The following is a 25,135-nucleotide window of genomic DNA, read 5'->3' as shown; positions in this document are numbered from 1 at the left end:
GGGGAGGGTTCGGGTTAATTAAACTCAAAGCTTCATCGAAATATCTCCAGCCCTTCAAAAGTAATTCCAGAACATACACACACATACATACATACAGCAGGGGAGATTTATCAAAACCTGTGTTGAGGAAGAGTGGGGCAGTTTCCCATAGCAACCAATCAGATTTTTTCTTTCAGTTTTATATAGGCCTTTGAAAAATAAAACAAGCAATCTGATTGGTTGCTTTGGGCAACTGCCCCACTCTTCCTCTACACAGGTTTTGATAAATTTCCCCCATTGAGTTTATATACAGATTAAGGATTCTGAAGCACCTTAACAGGTTGACGTTTCTATCGTGTATGCTTGTAGTAAGAACAGTTATGAGCTTTGACCCTAAGTAAACAAATTAACTGGCGTCAACAAGTCACATAAAAATCCTATACAGAATTTTACCTGATTTCATCAATTCCATATCTACAAATAGGACTGTAGCCATTTAAATATCCCTCTGAACATATTAGTTCAATAGGCATCTGTAGGTTTTTCACTTGGTACATCCAGGCTTGTGGGCTTAGGTCTCTCACACTGTTGTTTAATATTTCCATACAGGCAGTAGCAGCAAAGATATCAAGAACCTAGAAATATAACACCGTTTTAAAGATAATAGTAAAAGTACAAAAAGAGAGTAAACATAGGGAAGAAGGCGTGTAAGCAAACTAAATTTTAAACTATTAGTTTAACTTGTTCAATAATGCCAACTTTAAAGGGGTACTCCACTAGAAAACATTTTTTTATTTTTTTTATTCAACTGGTACCAGAAAGTTAAACAGATTTGTAAATTACTTCTATTTAAAAATCTTAACCCTTCCAGTACTTATCAGCTGCTGTATGTTCCAGGGGAAGTTCTTTTCTGTTTGAATTTCCTTTCTGTCTGACCACAGTGCTCTCTGCTGACACCTCTGTCCATTTTAGGAACTTAGGACAGTTCCTAAAATAGACAGAGGTGTCAGCAGAGAGCACTGTGGTCAGACAAGAAAGGAAATTCAAAAAGAAAAGACCTTCCTGTGGAGCATATAGCAGCTGATAAGTACTGGAAAGACTAAGATTTTTAAATAGAAGTAATTTACAAATCTGTTTAACTTTGTGGCAGCAGGTGATTTAAAAAAAAAAATAAAATGTTTTCCAAGGGAGTACCCCTTTAGGGTAAGTTCACACGTAAGCAGATTTGATGCACAGGATTTGATACGCAGGATTTTCTGCTGCAGATTTCAATGTAAACTAAATGACTGAACACAGCTTCTAATCGGCAGTTACAAATCCTGCGCATCAAATCTGCGCAGGATCCTGTATGTGTGACTGTACCCTTAAGAAGATTCTCCTACTTGGGCCACACAAGGCAGAACATAGTGATGCCAGGCCCTTTCCCTAAGGCAACATCCATGCCAAAAATACATTTACAATGACTCATTTAATTCAATTAATAATTTCATTTAATATTTAATTGACTATTAGACATAAGCCAGAGAAAGGTATGTTATTTATTTCTTCAGTCCAAACTGCCTCCTCAGCTGTTCCTTACCAACAACTGGGTATTCTCAATGGCACCCTAGATAAGCTAAGGAGGCATGAATATCAAATAAAGCAATCTGGCAAATGGTTGACACTGTGCGAGATCCAGAATACAATAAAATAAAAATAAAAAAGTTAACTTAAGCAATACTTACCATTTGGCCTCTATTAATTGCATTACGGTCCTCAATTTTTTCTTCAAGGAGATCAAGAACTGAAGGGCAGAGTGCCAAAATCCTGCCTAAATTCTGAAGTCTGTGCTGAAATGTATTGTATCCAATATGAACCAATGGAAGAGTCAGCTGCTCAATACTTTTAGGAAATTTTAATTCCTCAATAGACGTTGAGAGGGCATGCTCCATTACCTGCAACACATAGGGTTAATAGATCAACATTAAGTAATACATGACTTCCATTCTGCATGACTACCATTCTGCTGATCCCACCTTCAGCTCTTTAGGAGAGGAGACAGTCATAGACATAAGGATGAAGTCTCGCTGATAGTTCAGGAAAAGATTCTGCTGTTCACTTATTTCTTTTGAAGAAATAAATTTCCCTAATGGGGTCTGTGAGAAGATGTCCACAAATTTCACTTCAGGTCCTAAAAATAAGGCGAACATTAAGTATTTTAAACTATGTTTACACACTGTAAAATGAAAACAAAAAAAGGCTGTAAAATTATAGAAAAAGTTGACTTTAAAAAAATGCAATAATAAGTTCTATTAAAGCCTATGGAAAAGGGACCATCACTGGACCATATACACATTGTATGAGTGCAGGGTAAACGTTACCTTCTGGACAATGAATGTGCCGAGCTTGAGTCCAAATCTCTTCTAGATAATCCTTAATCCTCCAACTGAAAGGCAAACAATTTGCCCCAAAAGCAGCAATGTCCATGTTATTCTTCACCAGGATGGTTCCAGTCTGTGAACTTAATATGAATGAAAATTTTTACTAATGTACACACTATGAAATACCATAAACAGATAGCACATGTAGACAGTCACAGGTCTCTTCCCTATTACTACACAATTCTCACAAAGTTCTAGCAAAGGAATCCAGGAATCCTTATTAATTATCATTGTACTCATTTTATAAAAATGAAAACATCCATATCGCAAATGCGGAAAGTTGTGATGGTTTGGTGACGCTTTGCTGCTTCAGGAATGGAAAATTTCCAATGAAAGGCATTGCAATGAATTGTTCCTACATAGAGTGTCACTGCTGTCCATGTGGCTGTGTCTAGTACTGAATGTAGTTACGGTGCATACAATACAGAAATTTAGGTGCACTACTGTGGTAGATGTCTGCAATGACATTGGCTATCCCTCAACACTGATGTTAAAATTGAGACATTCGCCAGTGTATCCTTATATGAAGGACACACCAGAGCCCGCACACCAACGCCAAGGTTTCTCAAGTGGCGCGGGACCTAACGCTAACCTACTTGTGCGTGATAAGCAAAAACCAGGGGCCAGTGGGCAATTACAGCAGCATTAGGCCGACTTGCAGCCTGCTCCCAGTTCCCTCCGGTGTTACTTAGCACACATACAATGGGAGGAGGGAGAGACAGAGAGACAGGCTACAAGCCCCACCTAAGTTGGCTGATATGTGTGCCGGCTTCTCAGGTGAACCTTAATGCTACCTCAGCCAACGTAGGTGGGGCTTGTAGCCTGTCTTTCCCTCCTCCCATTGTATGTGTGCTCAGTCACACTGGAGGCAACTGGGAGCAGGCTGCAAGTCGGCCTAATGCTGCTGTAATTGCCCACTGGCCCCTGGTTTTTGCTTATCACGCACAAGTAGGTTAGCGTTAGGTCCCGCGCCACTTGAGAAACCTTGGTGTTGGTGTGCGGGCTCTGGTGTGTCCTTTATATAAGGATATACTGGCAAATGTCTCAATTTTAACATCAGTGTTGAGGGATAGCCAATGTCATTGTATACATCTACCACAGTAGTGCACCTAAATTTCTGTATTGTATTCTAATTGTTACACATCCACACCGTTTATCTGGTGGAGGATGCCATTGTGGCACTTGTAGTCTGTTGCAGGCATCCTCCATTGTATGCATTTTTATGCTGGGGATCGCCCCTAGCAACGGACTACAAGGGCAGGATCTGCTCCCCCAGTATATATGCACAACTGCATTTGGGGTTGAGCACCTCCTGCCATTTGAGACCACGTCTTTGTTGTTAGTTAAGGTGCATGTCTACATGTAGACATATTCAGGGCTTGAGTCCTGCAGGAACGCACAGGAACGGCGTTCCTTTGCTTTTTCCACAGGAGGAACGTCGTCCCTGTTACATTAGTCCTGCAGGACTGACCTCTGAATTATTCTTACCCTCCCTCCGTCTCCTCCCCCGGCCCGGACTGCTAGATGATGGAGATGTAGGACCTGTGATGATGTCACCATCACATGTTGGGGGCGGAGCTTAGCTGTGGAGGAGAGGGAAGATCGTGGCTTAAGGACCTGTGTGATGCTGTGGAGGAGGCGGGGCTGTGCTGGAGGAAAGGTCACATGTCACCCCAGTAAGGTAATTACATTGAAGGAGATTTGTTACAGTGTGTCACCCCAGTAGTAGCTAATTACATGAGGAGGAGGTTTGTTGCAGTGTGTCACCCCAGTAGTAAGGTGATTACACGAGGAGGAGGTTTGTTACAGTGTGTCACTCCATTAGTAAGAAGATTACATGAGGAGGAGGTTTGTTACAGTGTGTCACCCCAGTAGTAAGGTGATTACATGAGGAGGAGGTTTCTTACAGTGTGTCACCCCAGTGGTAAGGAGATTACATGAGGAGGAGGTTTGTTACAGTGTGTCACCCCAGTAGTAAGGTGATTACATGAGGAGGAGGTTTGTTACAGTGTGTCACCCCAGTAGTAAGGAGATTAAAGGAGGAGGAGGATTGTTACAGTGTGTCACCCCAGTAGTAAGGAGATTACATGAGGAGGAGGATTGTTACAGTGTGTCACCCCAGTAGTAAGGAAATTAAATGAGAAGGAGGTTTGTTACAGTGTGTCACCCCAGTAGTAAGGAGATTACATGAGAAGGAGGTTTGTTACAGTGTGTCACCCTAGTTCTAAGAAGATTACATGAGGAGGTTTCTTACAGTGTGTCACACCAGTAGTAAGGAGATTACATGAGGAGGTTTGTTACAGTGTGTTATCATGATGATATGGACATAAATAGGTTTTGTTACAGTGTATTATCAGAATGATAACCCCTTAAGAACATTGGGGGAGATATATAAAGACCTGTGCAGAGGAAAAGTGGAGCAGTTGCCCATAGCAACCAATCAGATCGCTGCTTTCATTTTCAGAGGCCTTTAAAAAAAATGAAATAACCGATCTGATTGGTTGCTATGGGCAACTGGTCAACTTATCCTCTGCACAGGTTTTAATAAATCTCCCGCATTGGATGTAAATATATTGGTGCCCTGGGACTTAAAGGGGTACTCCTCCACTAGACATCTTATCCTCTATCCAAAGGATATGGGATAGGATGTCTGATCGCCAGGGTCCCTCTGCTGGGGACCCCCACGATCTCGGCTGTGGCACCCCGCTGTCATCACTGCACAGAGCAATCTCGCTCTGTACGTATACAGGGGCCGGAGTATCATGACTTCACGGCTTCGTTCCTTGTGATGTCACGGCCCGTCCCCAGGGGCGTGACGACAAAACCTGATGTCGCGAGGGGGGGGGGGGGGGGGGGGGGGGGAGTCCCACACTTGGGTGAGTTCCCACACTTTTTTTTCCAGGACTTCACCCCTGGCCATATGGATATAAACAGTGCTGTGTCTAGTACTGCAGGGAAGAGGATTCAGAGCTCCTGCATTGGCTGCAGTCTTTATGTGCTGCTGAATCAAGAAGGATTCCAAAATTTCATTGGCCAAAAGCAGCTTAAAGGGGTTGTCTAGGATTTGGAAGATGCTGCATTCCCATTCACTTCAATGGAACTGAGCTGCAATACCAGTCGAGCTGCCATAATGATTACACTGGCCTGATGCCTGTTCTCAAATAAGGTGCTGGCCTTTATGTGTGGTACAGTAGGGGCTGAAATGTCTTTCTTGTCAGTTTTTAAATGTTGACATATATTCAAAGACTTTTCACTTCATTACATCTCATTAAATCAGCACTGTCATTAAAACTAATTTCTGCTATTATACTCTGTGTGGTAAATAAAAAATCTTTCTTATGTACTTTGTTTAACCCCTTAAGGACCCCATTTGGACCAGAGCATTTTTTTGCACATCTGACCACTGTCACTTTAAGCATTAATAACTCTGGAAGGCTTTTACTTGATTTCAAGAATGTTTTTTTTTTGTGACATATTCTACTTTATCATAATGGTACATTTCCATCTATACTTGCATCATTTCTTGGTGAAAAATTCCCAAATTTCATAAAAAATTTGAAAATTTTGCATTTTTCTAACTTTGAAGCTCTCTGCTTGCAAAGAAAATATACATACCAAATAAATTATATATTTATTCACATATACAATATGTCTATTTTGTGTTTGCATCATAAAATTGACATGTTTTTACTTTTGGAAGACATCAGAGGGCTTCAAAGCTCAGCAGCAATTTTCCAATTTTTCACAAAACTTTCAAAATCTTAATTTTTCAAGGACCAGTACAGTTTTGAAGTGGATTTGAGGGGTCTTCATATTAGAAATACCCCATAAATGACCCCATTATACAATCTGCACCCCTCAAAGTATACAAAAAGGAATAGCAGCAAAGTGAAGGAGAAAATTCATAATCTCCATTTTTTACACTAACATGTTCTTGTACACCCAGTTTTAGAATTTTTACAAGGGGTAAAAGGAGAAAATGCCCCCCAAAATGTGTAACCCCACTACAATACTCAGAAGAGAAGAAGCCATGTTTAGCTGGCTGTTCCAAAAAATCTGTCAGACACCTGTGGGGTGTAAATGCTCACTGCACCCCTTATAACATTCTGTGAGGGGTGTAGTTTCGAAAATGGGGTCACATGTGGGGGGTCCACTGTTCTGGCACCATGGGGGCTTTGTAAACGCACGTGGCCTCAATTCCAGCCAAATTCTGCAAAAGCCCAAAGGCGCTCCTTCTCTTCTGAGCATTGTAGTGCGCCAGCAGAGCACTTTACATCCACATATGAGTATTTATATACTCAGAAGAAATGGTGTTACAAATTATGGGGGGCTTTTTTCCTATTATACCTTGTGAAAATAAAAAAATTGGGATAACACCAGCATTTTCGTGAACAAATAAAAAATTTTCATTTTCACGTCCAACTTTAACGAAAATTCTTCAAACACCTGTGGAGTGTTAAGGCTCACTATACCCCTTGTTACGTTCCTTAAGGGGTCAAATTATTATTATTATTTTTTATTTTTTTTGTGTTTATGTCAGAACGGCTTTAACGATCAGCCACCCCTGTGCAAATCACCTCAAATGTACATGGAGCTCTCACTTCTGAGCCTTGTTGTGTGTCCTCAGAGAATTTCACATCCACATTATGGGGTATTTCAGTACTCAGGAGAAAGTGCGTTACAAATTTTGTGGGTCTTTTTTTCCTTTTAACTCTTGTAAAAATTAAAAGTATGGGGCAACACCAGCAAGTTAGTGTAAAAAATAAAAAAAATTTACAATAACATGCTGGAGTAGACCCAAACTTTACCTTTTCATAAGGGGTAAAAGGAGAAAAAGCCCCCAAAATTTGTTAGGCAATTTCTCCCAAGTACGGAAATACCCCATATGTGGCTCTAAACTGTTTCCTTGAAATACGACAGGGCTCCGAAGTGAGAGCGCGCCATGCGCATTTGAGGACTAAATTAGGGATTTGCATAGAGGTGGACATAGGGGTAATCTATGCCAGTGATTGCTATACAGGGTGCCTCCAGCTGTTGCAAAACTCCCAGCATGCCTGGACAGTCAATGGCTGTATGGCAATACTGGGAGTTGTTGTTTTGCAACAGCTGGAGGCTCCATTTTGAAAACACTGCTGTACCAGATGTTTTTCATTTTATTGGGGACTGTGCAGGGGTATGTGTATATGTAGTGTACCCTTTATTTTGTGTTAGTGTAGTGTAGTGTTTCTAGGGTACATTTTATGGGCTGGGGTTTACAGCGAGTTTCCCGCTGGGAGTTTGAGCTGCAGCGGAACATTCACATGGGGGGGGGGGGGGGGGGGCGCAAACCACTGTGCAGTGGTGTCCAAACTGTAGCCCTCCAGATGTTGCAAAACTTCAACTCCAAGCATGCCCAGACTGCCCAGGCATGCAGGGAGTTGTAGTTTAACAACATCTGAAGGGCCAGATGTTACAGAAATACAACTCCTAGCATGCCTGGACTGTCTGGGCATGCTGAGAGTTGTAGTTTTGCAACATTGGAAGGGCTACAGTTTGGAGACTACTGCACAGTGGTCTCCAAACTGTGGCCCTCCAAATGTTGCAAAACTACAACTCCCAGCATTCCCGGACAGCTAAAGGTTGTCTGGACATACTGGGAGTTGTAGTTTTGAAGCTCCTAGAAGCAGCAGCCTCTGATGCCGACGCTGCCTCCTCCACTTGCCTGCCACCGGTCATCAGGTAGGTGCCGCCGGTCCCCCCACCCGCAGCTCCCGGGGTCATCTTCCCCCGCTCTGCCCGGACTTCTAGGGGCTGGAAGAGGGGGGGATCTGAACTTTCACAGGGACAAATCACAGTGATGTTTTTTATATTTATGCTGTATTTGGGTTTTGTTTTAACAGCATTTACCTTGTGGTATGAGTAATATGTTATCTTTATTCTGTGTGTACTATTATGGCAATACCAAATTTGAAGAGATAAACACTTAAACACAGTACTCTCTTTTTTGCAACAATTTAAGAACAGAATGTAAAAGTTGCACACTCAGAGTACAATAGAACTATAGAACTATAAAACTAAATAAAACAGCACATCACTTTTCTATGTCATAGGATACCTGAAGTTGCTGGAAACTGGAAGAAGTTTTTCATCAGAAAACATGAACATCCATAAAGATTTTATAAAATCCTGCATGCGGTCGTTCACAAGAATTTCCAGGTTGCCATTGCAGTCAATGATGGATAAAATATGGGATAAAAATGGTGTGACTGCTCTTTGAACACGTTTCCAGAGGGTTTGTCTGCAAATAAAAAAAGTGTTGTTATTATTATTATTACTACTAGTAGTATTGAAGAATTACTCCATTAGAAAGACAAATCCCCAATTGCCATAAAAATAGCCAGAAATATAGAACATCTATTTTTAAACAAAATAACAGAAAATGTACTTTACTTAATATCAACAATACTAGACACAGAAAGACATAATTATCATTATTAGTAAATCACACAGTTTTTCTATCTTTTTACACTTGATACCACTGTATGTACTGATACTATGTATAAATGACAAGCAGAGATTATACTTAAAGGGATTTCCAAATGGAGGAAAAGTAATACCTTGTCCCTGGCACTTCCATCTTCCTGTCAACTTTAAAGTATAGGTCCTAAAACAGGTGGGTGCCACATTGCACTCATTGTATACTGGCATAGTTTGCTGTCTATCAGTAGCTTCTGGTCTCTCCACACCACTTTTCCTCCCATCTCACAACATGATCTTATGAATGGAATAAGGAATATGCTGGCAGCTGTAGTTTTATTGAAAGCAATAGGGGTCGCAAGATTCGCGGCTGTGACAGTGCCCCCCTGCCATTACACTAGTTTCTGTGTCCTCCTTGCAGCCAGTAGCTGTATCACTGGATCACACAGATTCATTCATGTAGCACTGGGCTGCGGGCTGCTTGCAAGTAGGAGGTTGAGTGATATGCCGGGGTGTATTGTCACTCACATCCTTTTGAGTCCACCCAGTGCCCGAAGCCCACCCCATGTCTCTGGAATGCACTGCAGTCACAGAACAGGTAGTCAGAAAAGACAAAGGGGCAGACACACAAGGTACATAAAGAGGAAAATTTACCTGTCCCCTCTTCTTTAGTGTGATTGACCCCCCCTAATGCTGTCCTTCATAATAGGTAAGCGTATTATGTGTAAATTGTGTATGTAATGTGATAATGTATGAATATGTGATGTGAAGCTTGATATTTTTTGTCAAGTATGTAGCAGTACTAAAGAAGCAGGTATCTTACTTGTATCCTATTGTTTATAATATATTACATTAATAATATATATATATATATATATATATATATATACACACAACATATCAAATGTTTATTTTTTATGACAGGTACTCTTTAAGAAATTGTACTAAAAAGTGGCACCAAATGGCAGATTCAACAACTGAGCATGTGCACACACTCTTCACTGGGACCAAACCACCTTTACTTGTAAAAATGGTGACCAATGCTGGTTTTTAGGTAACTGTGAAAAATAAATCCACATCAATGCTATATCCAAAAAAAAGTGTAGGTAACTTGTTAATGCAGAAACGAAGCAGCCAGGTGTTCTTCTAACCTGAAAGTCCCAGCTTCCTGTAGAGCATCTAGATTTGCAGCCTCTCGTGCAACCCAATCTCCTGCAAGAACCCATTGTTCTTCCTGAGTCCTGAGCATATTATGTAGACGTAGTTTTAGATATTTCAAAAAGGACTCTGCAAAAAAGAACATATATCTTTTAACTTAGCAATGGCCCAGCAAACAAATAGTTTATAAGAAGCACAAGCTGGAAATCACGCAGGTGGTGCTAGGACTGCGCCGACTGCATTGCTGTCCCCATAGACAGCAATGCATTCCAGGTCTGATCCGCTCAGAAATGCATTGCTGTCTATGGGGACGGCACTGCAGTCCGCACAATCCTAGCGCCGTTTGCGGGATCTCTGTCCGGAGATTCTGATGTGTGAACCAGGTCTAAGAGGTCTTCTTCTGTGTCGATGTCAGATATAACACTTTGCCATGGAAAATAATGTAGTGCTGGCTGGCTGTGCATTTCTCATTCATGCATGAAAAAACATTAGTTAAAAATTTTTCCTATAAAATAAGTGATCTGTTCAAGGGCTCTGTGACAATAAACATACCTTTCAGTTCATTGTCGGAACTCAGTAGGTTTATCAGGACTTCAATTCTTCTGGTGCTGCGGCTATCAATACTATTCTCATCTCTTAACAAGCCTATAGCATTCTGGACACAACTTCTGATGAGGGTAGTGCTATCCAGCATCTGAAAATATATTGGAAGGTTTAACACCAAAGTTAAAGTTCTAGCAGTTAATAGGATATTAATTATTTATTTCCTTTTTAAATAATAACAATGCTGCACTTGACAAATCTTCATTTCCTTTCCACACACCTTCGATTCATTGTCCCCACTGCAATGTTCATCTTCTTTACTCAATGTTTTAGGGTTTTTTAAACAGTTGGTCCTTAGTTTTAAAATGAATCACAGTACATTAGAAAAAGGTAAAAAGAGAAATGTATTCATACATTATGAAACCTGGTGGGTGACATATCTGTCTTCTTTTCCTGGTCTTTATCGATTTCAGCTACGGTCTCCATTGTGTTATTTACTTCTTCATCTACTTCCATTAAGTTGCTCTCTTCTACATGACTGATTGTTTGTACTTCTTTGCCATTAGATGCATAGTCTTCTACTTCCATTGCTGTTTCTCTAGCCAGATTTGTATTTTCATCGCCCTTTGTCTTAGGTGCTATTAAAGTAAATGTATAAGGTTTAAAAAGTTAGGATCTAGCTTCAAAAAATGGAAACTTACTGGGGAGATTTATCAAAACCTGTGGAGTTGCCCATAGTAACCAATCAGATTGCTTCTTTAATTTTTAACATTACCTCTAAAAAAAAAGGAAAGAAGCAATCTGATTGGTTGCTATGGGCAACTTGTCAACTATTCCTCTGCACAGGTTTTGCAGAGAAATCAAGAAATCTAACCTAGCACAGTGGGCAAAAATATATATTTTTGCCCATTGTGCTGGGTTAGATTTCTTGTAAATATTTAATTAATTCCCTTTTGTATATATATATTTTTTTCTGTATTTATTTATGTGTTTACTGTCAAAGAATGTTTTTATATTTCTTATGAAAAATGTGATCTGGAAGGGGTTAAATCCTTAATCTGTGTTCTGTGATCTGCACTTGTGGTATTGGTTTTATTAGTGTCTCGCTGCCTGCAGAAAATTTTGCAGGTGTGTCAGCACTATTTTAGGAGCAATACACTCTTGTGCAGTATGCTTTTAATAAAGTGGGCTACCACGAAACGCGTTAAGCTATATTCCTGCATTTGGTACCTGTATTTGCTATCTTGCTGATTTTACTGCATTTGGAATAAAGATGAAGCTTTTATACCGCTAATCCTGCTAGTGCTGGACTACTTTCTTAATTTGGATTGACCACCTGCACAGTGGTGTTCCGTGCGCTGGGATTTCTTCTGTAACCTTTGGTAAGCTGATTTCCTATATATTTGTAATATTTTAATATTTTGGAATATTTTGGAAGATCTGCCACGGAAACTGGTCAATGCCCCGCAATGACATTGTAGGGCTTGCTTATCACACGCGACAGGCACCACTCCAGCTGCTGATAGCAGCCATCACTCACGGTCTATGAAATGAGCGCAGCCTATGAACTTGCTTCATAGACTTACTGCACAATGCGACATACATGTACATCGCATGTTGCCTAGTGGTTAAGCTGTTTACCATGCAGTATAAATGACATGTAAACTTTATTTGCAGGCTCAGTATGATAACTATTTTTGTTTCAAACCTCAGGTTATTGTCAGAGTGACTGCCACATGGGACACATTATACCTTACTTACTTGCTTATTATTATTTATAATGGGCATCTGTCATGCTTACCTGCGGTGCAAAACAGCTGGCTAATGGTGAACTTCAGGAGGGCTGTTACATCTGTCACCATATCTTTAGATTTCCTCAGATCATCGATGTGTACAGATTGCCACAAACCTAGCAGAGAAACATAATAGCATGTTTAAAGGTTTAATGCAATGCCCCTGTATTAAAAAAACATATATAAAAAAAGAAAGAAGGTAACTACAAATCATAGTTTAATATTCAAGTCATATTTCATGAAGGTCATCTTGATAGTTATAAACTATAATGATTATATTAATAGCCCTAGAGCCCACTTTAAAATCTCTGGCTAAGACAGATTGGCAAACTTCCACCCTTTGCCATCCCCCCCCCAAGGAATGTAGACCCCACCTATCTACATCTCTGAACATTTCTCTAACATCTCTAACAAGTTATTTTAGGAAGTTATCTTTTGAGAATATATTTTTTTGTATTGCTTACCTCCACGGAAGCCCACATATGATGTTCCACCTTTGATTCTGGGAAGCTTGGTTATAAAGTAGATAAAGACACATTTTCTTTCGAGATTCATCTTGTTTATTTCATTGACAGCAGAATATCTACATATAAATAATTATACACAGAATATAAACAAATCCCATAATCCAACATAAAGGGAATCAACATGGTTAAGGAAAAGAGTATATTTAAAATAAAGAAAAACTACTGCAAGAAGACATAGTTTTATATTAGAGTGACAAAGGTTTATGCAGTAATATCAGGAAGTATTACTTTACTGAGAGAGTAGCGGATGCATGGAATATCCGTTGAAATAAATGGGTTTTCTGAGTGGAATATGGCCTTAGTAAAAAAAATATCAGGAGATACATAATGTATCAACTTACTTTGCTGATGCGACAAGGTTCGCTCCCTGAGACCCTTCTTCAAAATCTGTTTGTATAATCAGTATTAGATCCCCAGAGGAAGATTCCAGAGAACTCCTAAGATAGGAAAAAAAAAAAAAACCACAAGTAATAAACACATCAAAATCATAGGATCATGCTTCCCTAATCACAGACAGAATGACTTAGTGACATGTCCCCCTTAATAACTATGGACGTAAATGTACGTCCCTATGTGGTGGCAATTAACATACCAGGTCATACAGACAGAGGGAATCCAGCTCTCAGGATGTAGAAGAGGATAAGACGTAGCTTTTAATAACTCATGTTAAAATGATCCAAAATCGATCACAAACCAAAAAAAAGGAGGGAGGAAAAAAGGGGGGGGGGAGACAAGCCCCTAAAACCAACACGCCAACGCGTTTCGAGCTACAAAAGAGCCCTTAATCATAAGCCATGATTAAGGGCTCTTTTGTAGCTCGAAACGCGTTGGCGCGGGCAATTGATCATCCATTTAAACATGTGCATTGCCTCAGATGCCATGATCTGTATTGATCAGTGCATCTGAGGATTTAATGGTGGACATCACTGATGTGCGCCATTACCGGCGGGTCCCCAGCTGCTTATAGCAGCCGGGACCTGCAGTGCATGAAGCAAGCCCTGCTCCAATGCTCGTAGTACCGCAACACCAGGACGTACATTTAGGTCCATGGTCGTTAAGGGATTAAGGCCAAAATGGGCTTGGTCCTTAAGGGGTTAAATCTAGCATGCTGTTAAATTTAAGACTTAATAGAGATTTAGGTCTCATTCACGTTGCTGTTGTGCTCCAGTAAATGGAGCTTTATCGGCTAGTTAAGCAGATGAAAAAAAAAAGCATGTTCTATTTTTTTTCCAAACTCAACTTCCCCGGGGGGGGGGGGGGGGGGGATGTCCAGCCGTTGGGACTGTGTAAACAATGAAAGTAGGCATCGATCTCTGCAGCACTACGGCTTCATCATTGTGCTCATTGGAGTCAAACACAAATAAATGAACTACTTAGATCCTAGCATGAGGATAGACCATCAGTGTTTATGTGCCAGGGAACTCCTTCAACAGTGAATTCTCGCAAGTGTTAACTGAGAGACTCTTCTCAAGAACCACATTGGCCTCAACCCAGTGTATCAGCTATGTTTGGTATTGGAGACCATGCATGGGATCAGGAATGAGATGGGAAGCCAAGCTCGGGACCAGAAATGTGATGGGGAACGATCATGAAAACAAGGGATAAGATAGGGAACCATGAATGTGGCAAGGAATGAGACATTGAGACATGCAGGGAATCAAGAATGAGATGGTGAGTAATGCTGGGGCCAGGATTGAGATAGGGAGCTATGCTGGGGACAAGTGATATAAGGGGAGCCGTGCTGGGACCAGCAGTGAGATGGAAAGCTGAACTGTGGACTAGGAAGGAGATGAGGAGCCATGTTGTGGACTAGGAATGAGATGGTGAGTCAGGCTGGGGACCTTGTGGGAGACTAGGAATGAGATAGGGGGAAATGGTGCTAAGCCAATTAAATGGATTGGGGTTGGTTCGGCACTAAATGTACCAGTACCACTGTATAAGGTGGAGCCTTGGAAAAAAGGTAAATAAAAATTTGATTTTAGAATTGGTGGAAAGTGGGAGGTTTATGCGAAAAGAATTGGGGGAACTCCCTCTTGGTAAAATGTCAAAGTATAAAACCTTATTAGGAAGTTAATGGGAATAAAATTAAGTTTGGATTTCCCCTTAATATGAGAGAATGGTTTCTTCCCTAAATTTAATAAAGTTAGTGAATATGTTAATTGGAAATCTATTGGTATTAAGAGGGTAAATCACTTGGTTATGGAAAACAAATTTAAGAATTGGAAAGCACTCAAAGAGGAATACGGGTTAAAATGATAAGAATATTTTTGTTTAAAAACAAATTGAGTTGATGACTTTTAGATACATTTATTAGAGAAAAAGAAAATCCTAGATAGAAGATTTTTCGATCAGGAAATAATAGATATTGTGGTAGAGGCTCAATGTGGAGTTAAGAAAGTTTGGGGAAAATGTATTAAAAAGGTAACCTATCAATTGGCTAGGAATCAAGGTCCTAAAGAACAGTGGAGAACAGAAATTGAGGATATCAATGATACTAATTGGAAAGAAATATTTATGTCATCAATAAATTTAAACCACAAAATCTCCCAAATTAAATTAATGCATAGACTTTGTTATATCCCAAAGTCATTGTTCAAAGATGGGGAAAAGAATAAACTTAAACTGTCCAAGATGTCAAATGGAGGGTTCAGACTTGAGACATATGCTTTAGGGTGGTGAAAAAATCCAAACCCTTTTTATATATATATAAATCTTAATTCTTCCAGTACTTATCAGCTGCTGCATTCTTCAGAGGAAGTTGAGTTGTTCTTTTCAGTCTGACCACAGTGCTCTCTGCTGCCACCTCTGTCCATGTCAAGAACTGTCCAGAGTAGAGGCAAATCACCATAGCAAACAGTTCCTGACATGGACAGAGGTGTCAGCAGAGAGCATTGTGGTCAGACTGAAAAGAACCAACACAACTTCCTCTGGAACATACAGCAGCTGATTGGTACTGGGAGGATTAAGATGTTTTAATAGAAGTCATTTACAAATCTGTTTAAAAGGAAAACTGTCAGCTTGCTCCCCCCGCACTAACCAGCAGTACTGGCTGGTAGTGCAGGGGACACTGATCAATTTGATGCATACCATGCCCGGATCTGCTGCAACGTTCACCCGTTATCTTCTTTCTTCTTGATATGCAAATTAGCTGCTGACTGCAGAGTTACTGCCTTCATCGGCCACTGTAACGTAACCGCCGCCTGGCCTGCAGCACCGCCCGGCTTATGAATATCCAGGTTCTCCCTCATCATCTCCCTCTCCTCCCCGCTGATTTCAGTACTCCACTGCACTGAAGCGGCTTCCGGGTGTAGACAGAAAGCCAGCACATGTGCAGTGGAGTCCTGAAATCAGCGGGGAGGAGAGGGAGATGATGAGGGAGAACATAAATATTCATAAGCCGGGCGGTGCTGCGGGCCGGTTACGTCACAGTGTCAGATGAAGGCAGTAACCCCGCCTGTGTCAGTCTTCAAGAAAGAAGATAACGGGCGAACGGCGCAGCGGATCCAGGCATGGTATGAATCAAACTGATCAGCGTCCCCCGCACTACCAGCCAGTACCGCTGGTTAGTGCGGGGGGAGCAAGCTGACAGTTTTCCTTTAACTTTATGGCACAGCTAACTAGAAAAAAAAAATTTGGGCTGGAGTACCCCTTTAAGCTAGTCTTGTACCAGTCTGGAAGGGAGGGTGGGAATTTGGTGTTAGGTAATGGGAAAGGGAGTTTGTAGGCTTTCTAGTATTTTTGTGGTCTTTTTTTGTCAGATATTATAAGATTAAATTGTGTTTGTATGGTAAATCCTCTATTTATCCTTTTTTGGAATAGTATGTAAAAAAAATTGTATTGATAAATGTGGACACATACTACGCAGCTCAAAGAGTCCTTTATCACACAAAAGACCAATTATCTATGAATGTCACAACTTACCGAATTTTTTTCAAGAATGAGAATTCTGTGTCAAACTGCTGAAGGGACAAAATTTCAATGTTGCTGATATTGTCTTGTAATTCAACTTCTAATATCTTTTTGTCAGCTGAGGTAAGAAGGCGAGAAAATGTTGTGATCTAAACAAAAACAGTTAAGAATTTAAAATAAATCAGATTTTAATATTGTTAAATTTTAGGACCAGATCTGAAAAAAAAAAAGGAAAAAATTGGAAAAAAAAGGAAAAAGTGTCTGTTTCATCTCCAAAAAATCCCACATACATTACAGAAAATTCTGAAACTAGCAAAACTCCAAGCTAGCACTATTCTTGCTACACTGCAGTAATACTTTGGCTACAGCTTTGTGTTGGCCTACTCTAAGGCATTTCCTATTCATTCAAAAACTGATTTATAAAACCAATAATAAAATAGAAAGCAGACAATACTAATGAAGATAGGACAATCTAAAATATAAAGCAGATAAAACTAATGAAGGTGGACCAATATGAATAAAGAAAATATAAAGAATATTACCTCTGTGAAAATGGTGTGGTTGTTACATGTAGAAGTTATGTGTGAACAGAGGAAGTCCAGTAAGGAGCCATGATGTTGGTTCTTGAAATACTCGTAAATTAGTTCTTGCTTGCCTAACCTGATGACAGAATCCGGTGTAGCACATTTAAGCAAAATATTTTTTGCCTTCTTTTTGACTATTTGTATAGCTTCTGGATCATGCTCTAGCACTTGAAGAACAACTGAGGCACATGTGTCAGAGTGGTAGCCAATAAAGACATCAGAAGGACTGTATTCATGAGTTTCTACGAACAGGTGCTTTAAATTGACATTGGTGAAATCTTGTACCCAATCCTCAAGCTCCTGAACAATGGCTTTATGTTCTTTTTTCAGATATGTGCTGATATCCAGATAATGTTTTTCCAATCTGTTGATCAGGGGGATTGGAAAGTCTTTGTACACAACATCTTTTTCTTCAATAACTATGAGTCTGAATTTTGAATGAACTCTGCACTTTACACGATGGGTACCAAGGCCCAAGTCTACATACTTTTGGCCAGCTAGGTAAACATAATACTGGTTTAATGCATCATAAAGGCTTTCATACAAGTTCTGAAGATTAAGAAGAATGACCATCTGGCCAGTTTCCATACAGTTCTTAACACGGTTGATATTTCGGCAAATCTGAGTGTACTCTTGATCCTTTGGGAAACTGGATCCAAATATGATTTCAGGTTGCTGGTCCTCCCTAATAAATACTTGCTGTAGTATCTGTAATGCTGCATAGTTTTTAGTCAATATTAAGAGGTAACGGGATTCACAGTCCTCACTGTCACTGTTAATATTTTCCATCACCAGATCTATTGTATTGTATGCCTCGAGAGTTATATATTCATCTCCTATAAAAATGTCCAATGCTTTTAAATCATCTTTCCCACTAAAATTCCGGAGAACAGCCCGAGCAATTTCGTTTTTACTTAAGTTTCCATTGCACTGTTTGGTAAAAGCAAACACCATTTTTATTAGACTATAAAAGTCACGTAAACCAAAGAATTCTTTTTTCTGAATTGTTTGAGTCTCACAAACTTGTTGATAAGCTTCTGCAAAGTACTGGAAATAGGTAGAGACTTTTTTAAGAATTAGTTTATCAGATGAACAAATTCCCAGGGCACTTTCAATAAGTTCCTTCTTATTGGGATCACCACGAGATACAAAAATTCCTCTATTCATCTTTGCAGGATCTAGGGCCCAGTTAGAGATGCCAATGAATCCGACCTTTCTGTGTGGCAATGGGTCATCATCAATGCATCCATCCTCCAGCAAAGGATGAAGTGTCTTTAAAGGCATTTTAGCAGAGTCTTCAGCGAGACCTATTTCATCAAGTACAACAACAGACACATACTCTTGTAAATTCTTTCCTTCCTGGAAGCGAGCACACTGCTTAAATGTGCCAATGATGCCTTCTGGAGTGGAGTGAGGGCTACACTGAAAAGACACCAAGTGGATCTGTTTAAGATCTTTGTACAGTTCTGTATGGGCTGCCTGACCTTGCATGGCATCTGCAACAATCGTCTTTGCAAGCGACTTTGAGCTTCCAGGTTTTCCAACAAGAAATAATGGGATTTTAAGTTCAATACAGATGACCATCATAAATAGGTTCTCCTTCAAAGCAAGGTTTCTTGCAATGGTGTCTCTTAAGTGTACACCTGCTAAAAAGAGATCTTGAATGGAACTTATTTCATGTAAAATAGCAGCTTCATCTGTGTAAGGTGGAGAGAAATGTTCACATATAGCTTCTCTGTATGTTTCCTTAGTTTCTAAAGATGCATGATAACATACACCAGTAGCTAGCACAAGAGACCAGGATACTTTATCTTTTTTATAACTGGTACTTCCTATTCTCTTTAACATGTTCTGATTCTTTAGTAGCTTTTCATGATGGTTATAGAACCACTTGAAAACCTGTACACAGCGCTCAACATCTCTTAGGCTGACAAAGCTGCATTCATCATTTTTCAATCTCATGTACGTCTGAGACTCTGACAGAACATTTGTTAACAGCTGTACATCACTTTTAGAAAGCTGAATCTCTTTTGCTAAACGCTGAACAATTTGTTGTATATATTTCTTCTCTGTTTCATTATTCAGCTGCCCAAAGTCCCATACGAGTGGCATCATGCTGGGAGGTAAAGCGTGAACACGGTAAACAAGTTGTCTTAGCGGAATGGACCCTAGCCTTTCTTTGGTCTCATCTGCAGTTACTCTGTAACCCAGACCAGCAGATTCTAAGCGCTCGATCATTTCATCTGTGTGCTTTCTATATGGGTTACAGGCTGCAATAATGTGTAAGCCAGAATTCTCTTCCAATGGCTCCCCATCTACAGTGCGATCACACAGTGCTTCTTTGATGCTACTTATGGCCTCGGTTGTATTAGCTTCATCAAAAAATAACACAGTATCGCATCCTTCGGCTTTGTTAAAAAGTGAAATTTGTTGTGCCTCCAGTATTTTTTGATAAATCATCTCAGCTGTGGTTCCTCCGTGGACTTTTACAAGTTTCATATTTTCTGTATCAACAAATCCCTTGCACAACTGGCATAAGAACTTAATAAGTCGTGTTTTTCCACAACCGGTTTCTCCCATGATGACAACAGGGATTCCACAGCGGAATCTCATCTTAATAGCCAGAATCTTGAGGATGTTGTCCATAGTAAGCTCATATGTTTCATCAGGATCAAATGGCCATTCCTTTCCTAGCACCATACATAATCTGTTTATTTTCTCATCCCTGGGCAGACTGTCAAAATCAACATTGAATGGCACTCTTTGATGTGTCAATCCAGTGTAAAGCTGCATGGTCATAACATTCTGTTGAATTATCAAATTATTTCTGGGATTAATGGCATCTACACCTCCTGCATTATTTGGTTGTAAGTGGAATCCAATAAACGTCATGGAGACATGATCACTATTAAAAAAGATATAGGGATGTGGTTCAGACTCCCACTTTTTACGCAATAAAAATGGAGCCAAGTCTTTTTCTGTAAGTCCATGAAGGTTAATTATTTGCCTCCCTGGACTTTGATCTGCAATTTCCAAAGATGGTGTAGCAAAGTCTTTAGCCATGATTATCATAAAATTGACCACAAAACGTTTAAACCCTTGCAATGTGTCTCCAACAAACTCAAAATTGCAAAAAACTGAGGATTCACAATCGTTAAGTTGTAGATTTAAAAACCAGGCAAAGTTTCTGAGTTCAGACCAAGAAGGATCAATGACTCCACAAAACAAAAGGAAAATCTGCAGACACTCTGATGGATCCCCTTCTACGGTACCTTCTAAGTATGAAAATGTATCTAGATTCTCCCCCCTGTCAAAACGTATTAGGTACTGGTATGGTCTCTGGAAACATTCACTACGGAATTCCTCAACATCCATTCCTGGATCACCACATTCATCTGCCACATCTTCTGTGTATTTCCTCAGAACTTCTTTTGGTGAACAACATGATATTTTGGGGAAGAAGTCAATAAAATTGTGCTGTGACACCTGAGGAGCCTGCAAACAAACAGAAATATATTAAAGTGAAATAAAAATTAAAACCATATGATTTTATGCAATAAATACACATCTCTCTTTCTAATTAAGCTGAGCTAGAATACATTTTCAGGGTACAGTCGTACATGCAGGATCTGCTGCATATTTCAATGAAACTAAATGATTGAACAAGGCTTCACATCTGCAGCACATCTGGGGGACCTTCAAATAATCTGAAAATTAGCTTAGAGTTATCCACTCTTTCAAAAATAATTAAATAAATAAAAAAAAATAATTAAAAAAGCTTTACTAACCTGCCCATTTGCAGCATTTCAACGCAGAAGCTGCAGAGCGTACCCCAGTATGCCCAATAAGTGACATCATTGACATCAGCAACTACGTGCTATACTACTGGCATCATGATTTCCACCAGTGATGCCAGTAGAACTGTACATGATACACTGATTCACTACAGCGGTAATATGAAGGTCACTAGAAAACAGAGACCAGGCACCCACCAGAGCTTCTACACAGGATCTCTGCAGGTTCTAACAGATGTTATTTTAGATCATTTGTGCCTCTTACTTACATTTTTCTGAAAGGGTTAATAACCTCTTTAAAAGCAATAAAAAAAAAAACAATGACAACTGAAAGCTGCATAAAGTCTTCGTTTCCTTGCAGCAGCATAATACAACTTTAAATTCCCGGCAACTCTGTAGTTCGCTGCTAAAGCTAGCTGTATAAAGAACTACCAGATGGTCCATAGATGTGCACTGCAGGTGTACTGCAATGCAAGTCTGTAGGGCTTCTGGCAATTACATATATTGCTTGCTTTAGCAGCAGACTACAAGACACATTGACAGCTGATACAGTCCATGACCAAACACTTGATCCCTTAACTCATTCATGCCATTTAACTTAAGAGCCAACAAACAAGTGGCTGAAAAATCAATGGTGACATCTTACAGATTTAAAATGTCTTGTGAACATTGTGTTTGTGGATTCCAAAATCTCAACAATGTAGAGGTGACTCGGCAGGCGCTTCCATATTCTTCCCTCTGAATCCATGAGATATTGTAGGACAAAAAGCTTAAAAAGGAATTCTGAAATCCCCTTGTTCACCTGCAGTATAAGAAAACACCATATAAGATATACTATTGTTAGATAGGAATTCCTAGGAGTACATTTGTGATTAAGATTATACATCTGTATACAACGTGTGATCAATGATTTCCTACTAGTTCATCTTATCTGTGCAGTGTTCAACAAAGTGCTAGAATAATTATGGCCTCCTGTGTCAGGATGGAAAAGGATTATGACATGTCCTACCATAAAACATATTGTAAAAGGTAGAAGGGGAATAATAAATTGTGTAGATTTTCCCCCTCCTAAAATACAGGAGGATGTAGATGAAATGGAGCACAATGAAAAAGGAAGAGAGGACGATAGAGAAGGAAGACTGTAGGGTAAAGCTTCACCCCATACTGGCATAGCAGGATTGTGATTGGGAGGAGAGACACACTTTAGCATCTTCTTTAGTACAGAAGCAGTATTTGCATTTGCCTTTGTTGTTGCTTGTGCATCTATTATATAGTGTACACAGCACTATGGAAACTTTCATTTGATTAAACAAAATAAAAGAATAAACCCTTGTAGGTTGCATGCCCCTAGCAGGTCTATAAATGTCATTTATTTAAATGCATGGAGCTTCACTGTAAAGACACATTCCTATGACTGCCCTCTGCCTGAAATTTTGTATGATTTATTTTTTAGGTCTTTGGATATTTTATTATCTATGGGGGAGATTTATCAAAACCTGTCCAGAGGAAAAGTTGCCCATAGCAATCAATCAGATCGCTTCTTTCAATTTGCAGAGGCCTTGTTAAAAATAAAAGAAGTGATCTGATTGGTTGCTATGGGAAACTGGGCAACTCTTCCTCCGGACAGGTTTTGATAAATCTCCCCCTATATTCTTTATAGTATACTTACAGAAGATGTAATATCAATATGGAATATTACAGGGCAATTCTTCAGCCTGCCATCAAGAAATGGAAGCAAGGTATTCAATACTTTTTTTTCATCCACTTCAGGGTTAATAAGCCGGATTGTTTTGAGAACCGGCCTCTCAGCCATAGAGCTTGATACCAGCTTTTCATAAAGCCTTTTTACATACAGAGATTTTCCTGTAACAAGTGAAAAGTAATCATCTAAGTATTACTCCTAAGGGTATGTTCACATCGGAGGATAAAAATGACAATTTTCTGCAGTGAAAAATTTTGTGTTTTGCACCAACTGTAGCGGAAAATAAAAATCAAATCATGATGAGGTGTTGTTAATTTGTCTTATCTTATGGAAGATAAAAAACAATGGGGGAGATTTATCAAAACCTGTATTTGTATAGAGGAAAAGTTGCTGCGTTGCCATAGCGACCAGTCAGATCACTTCTTTGATTTTTCAGAGGCCTTTTAAAAAAAAAAATTAAAGAAGCGATCTGATTGGTTGCTATGGGCAACTTTTCCTCTGGGCAGGTTTCAATAAATCTCCCCCACTATATTTAAAAATCAACAACTTCTGCTTTAGTGTGGGCTTTAACTTCCTCATCAAAGTTGATGGGAAAAAAATCCATGAAAAATCTGCAGAAAACATTGGAACATTAAAACAAACATTAAAATCCGCAGGTAAATTAACGTATGGATTTTGTGCAGATTTGGTTGAGATTTCTTCTGAGCTAATTTACTTGCTGCAATTACCATAGAATGCAGATTTTCCACACACAAATTCACTTAGGAAAAGCTGCAGTGTATCCACATCCCTTATCATCCCTAATCTAAAACTGTTCCAAACAGGTGCGGTGCTATCTGCTGGGGCAGACTCCTCTCATGAGTAGGGTCCGGAACCGCAGTATAATTCACACTGTGGATGCTCAAACGGCAGTCACAAAAGCGAGCTCTCCACAGCGACTGGGAAGCTCTGTGTGTCTGCTCATAGCAGCGGATTTCATGTTGTAGATGCATATGGCAGATGCGGGGAACAAAGACAGGCGGGGAAGGAAAAAACATATAACTTTAAAAAGGCAAACTTCCCTGGGCTGAGGGCTGCACTACAGGACATAGACTGGGGGGAGGTGTTGTCAAATACTGATACAGAAGGTAAATGGGACATCTTTAAATCAACTCTAAATAACTATACAGCTAAATATATACCAAAGGGGAACAAATATAAACGATTAAAACTAAATCCTACATGGCTGACAAATGATGTTAAAAGAGCAATAAACAACAACAAAAATAGCCTTAAAAAAATACAAATCTGATGGGTCAGCGATAACATTTAAACAGTACAAAGAGCTTAATAAAATCTGTAAAAATGTAATAAAAACAGCAAAAATTCAAAACGAGAGACAGGTGGCCAAAGAAAGCAAAACTAATCCTAAATATTTTTTTTTGATATATAAATGCAAAAAAACCAAGGACAGAACATGTAGGATCCCTTAATAATGATAATGGGGAGGTTGTCACAGGTGATCAAGAGAAGGCGGAGCTACTGAATGGGTTCTTTAGTTCTGTATACACTATGGAAAAAGGAGCTGACATTGGCCAGGTCAGTGCTGGTAACACATCATGTAATGTACTGAACTGGCTTAATGTAGAGATGGCACAAGGTAAGTTAAGTGATATAAATGTAAGCAAATCTCCAGGGCCAGATGGATTGCACCCAAGAGTTCTTAGAGAGGTAAGTTCAGTAATATCTGTACCCCTGTTCATGATATTTAGAGATTCTCTGGTGTCTGGTATTGTGCCAATGGACTGGCGCAAGGCGAATGTGGTGCCAATCTTCAAAAAGGGCTCTAGGTCTTCCCCAGGAAACTATAGACCGGTAAGTTTAACGTGCATTGTGGGTAAATTGTTTGAAGGACTTATAAGGGATTACATACAGGAATACATAGGGGATAATTGTATTATAAGTGATAGCCAGCATGGGTTTACTAAGGATAGAAGTTGTCAAACCAATCTAATTTGCTTTTATGAAGAGGTGAGTAGAAGCCTTGACAGAGGAATGGCTGTGGATATAGTGTTTCTGGATTTTGCTAAAGCATTTGATACTGTCCCTCATAGACGTCTGACAGGTAAGTTAAGGTCTTTGGGTTTGGAAATTTTAGTTTGTAACTGGATTGAACACTGGCTCATGGATCGTACCCAGAGAGTGGTGGTCAATGATTTGTACTCTGATTGGTCCCCGGTTATTAGTGGTGTACCCCAAGGTTCAGTACTGGGCCCGCTGTTGTTTAATTT

At 39.7% G+C, this 25,135-nt stretch overlaps 1 protein-coding gene across 8 annotated transcripts in view; it reads right to left on the bottom strand.

The window, feature by feature from the left end:
- RNF213 (ring finger protein 213) overlaps window positions 1-25,135 on the bottom strand; it is a 327,147-nt gene that overhangs the window by 87,407 nt on the left and 214,605 nt on the right. For all 8 annotated transcript variants that reach the window (XM_056516951.1, XM_056516949.1, XM_056516950.1 and 5 more), the window contains 15 exons: window positions 22,833-23,026; window positions 21,810-21,965; window positions 17,328-20,864; window positions 16,798-16,934; window positions 13,218-13,313; window positions 12,814-12,932; window positions 12,358-12,465; window positions 10,971-11,194; window positions 10,566-10,707; window positions 10,007-10,142; window positions 8,494-8,676; window positions 2,340-2,479; window positions 1,995-2,149; window positions 1,704-1,913; window positions 433-614 (listed from right to left, as the gene is read on the bottom strand). In XM_056516951.1, coding sequence (XP_056372926.1) covers window positions 433-614; window positions 1,704-1,913; window positions 1,995-2,149; window positions 2,340-2,479; window positions 8,494-8,676; window positions 10,007-10,142; window positions 10,566-10,707; window positions 10,971-11,194; window positions 12,358-12,465; window positions 12,814-12,932; window positions 13,218-13,313; window positions 16,798-16,934; window positions 17,328-20,864; window positions 21,810-21,965; window positions 22,833-23,026 — 5,719 coding nt within the window. The remainder of the gene's footprint in view (window positions 1-432; window positions 615-1,703; window positions 1,914-1,994; window positions 2,150-2,339; window positions 2,480-8,493; window positions 8,677-10,006; window positions 10,143-10,565; window positions 10,708-10,970; window positions 11,195-12,357; window positions 12,466-12,813; window positions 12,933-13,217; window positions 13,314-16,797; window positions 16,935-17,327; window positions 20,865-21,809; window positions 21,966-22,832; window positions 23,027-25,135) is intronic.

This window comes from Hyla sarda, chromosome 4 (assembly GCF_029499605.1).
Source record: "Hyla sarda isolate aHylSar1 chromosome 4, aHylSar1.hap1, whole genome shotgun sequence".
Classification (NCBI taxonomy): domain Eukaryota; kingdom Metazoa; phylum Chordata; class Amphibia; order Anura; family Hylidae; genus Hyla; species Hyla sarda.
Note: the sequence above shows the minus strand (reverse complement) of the source record. Positions and strands in the feature narration are given on the sequence as shown.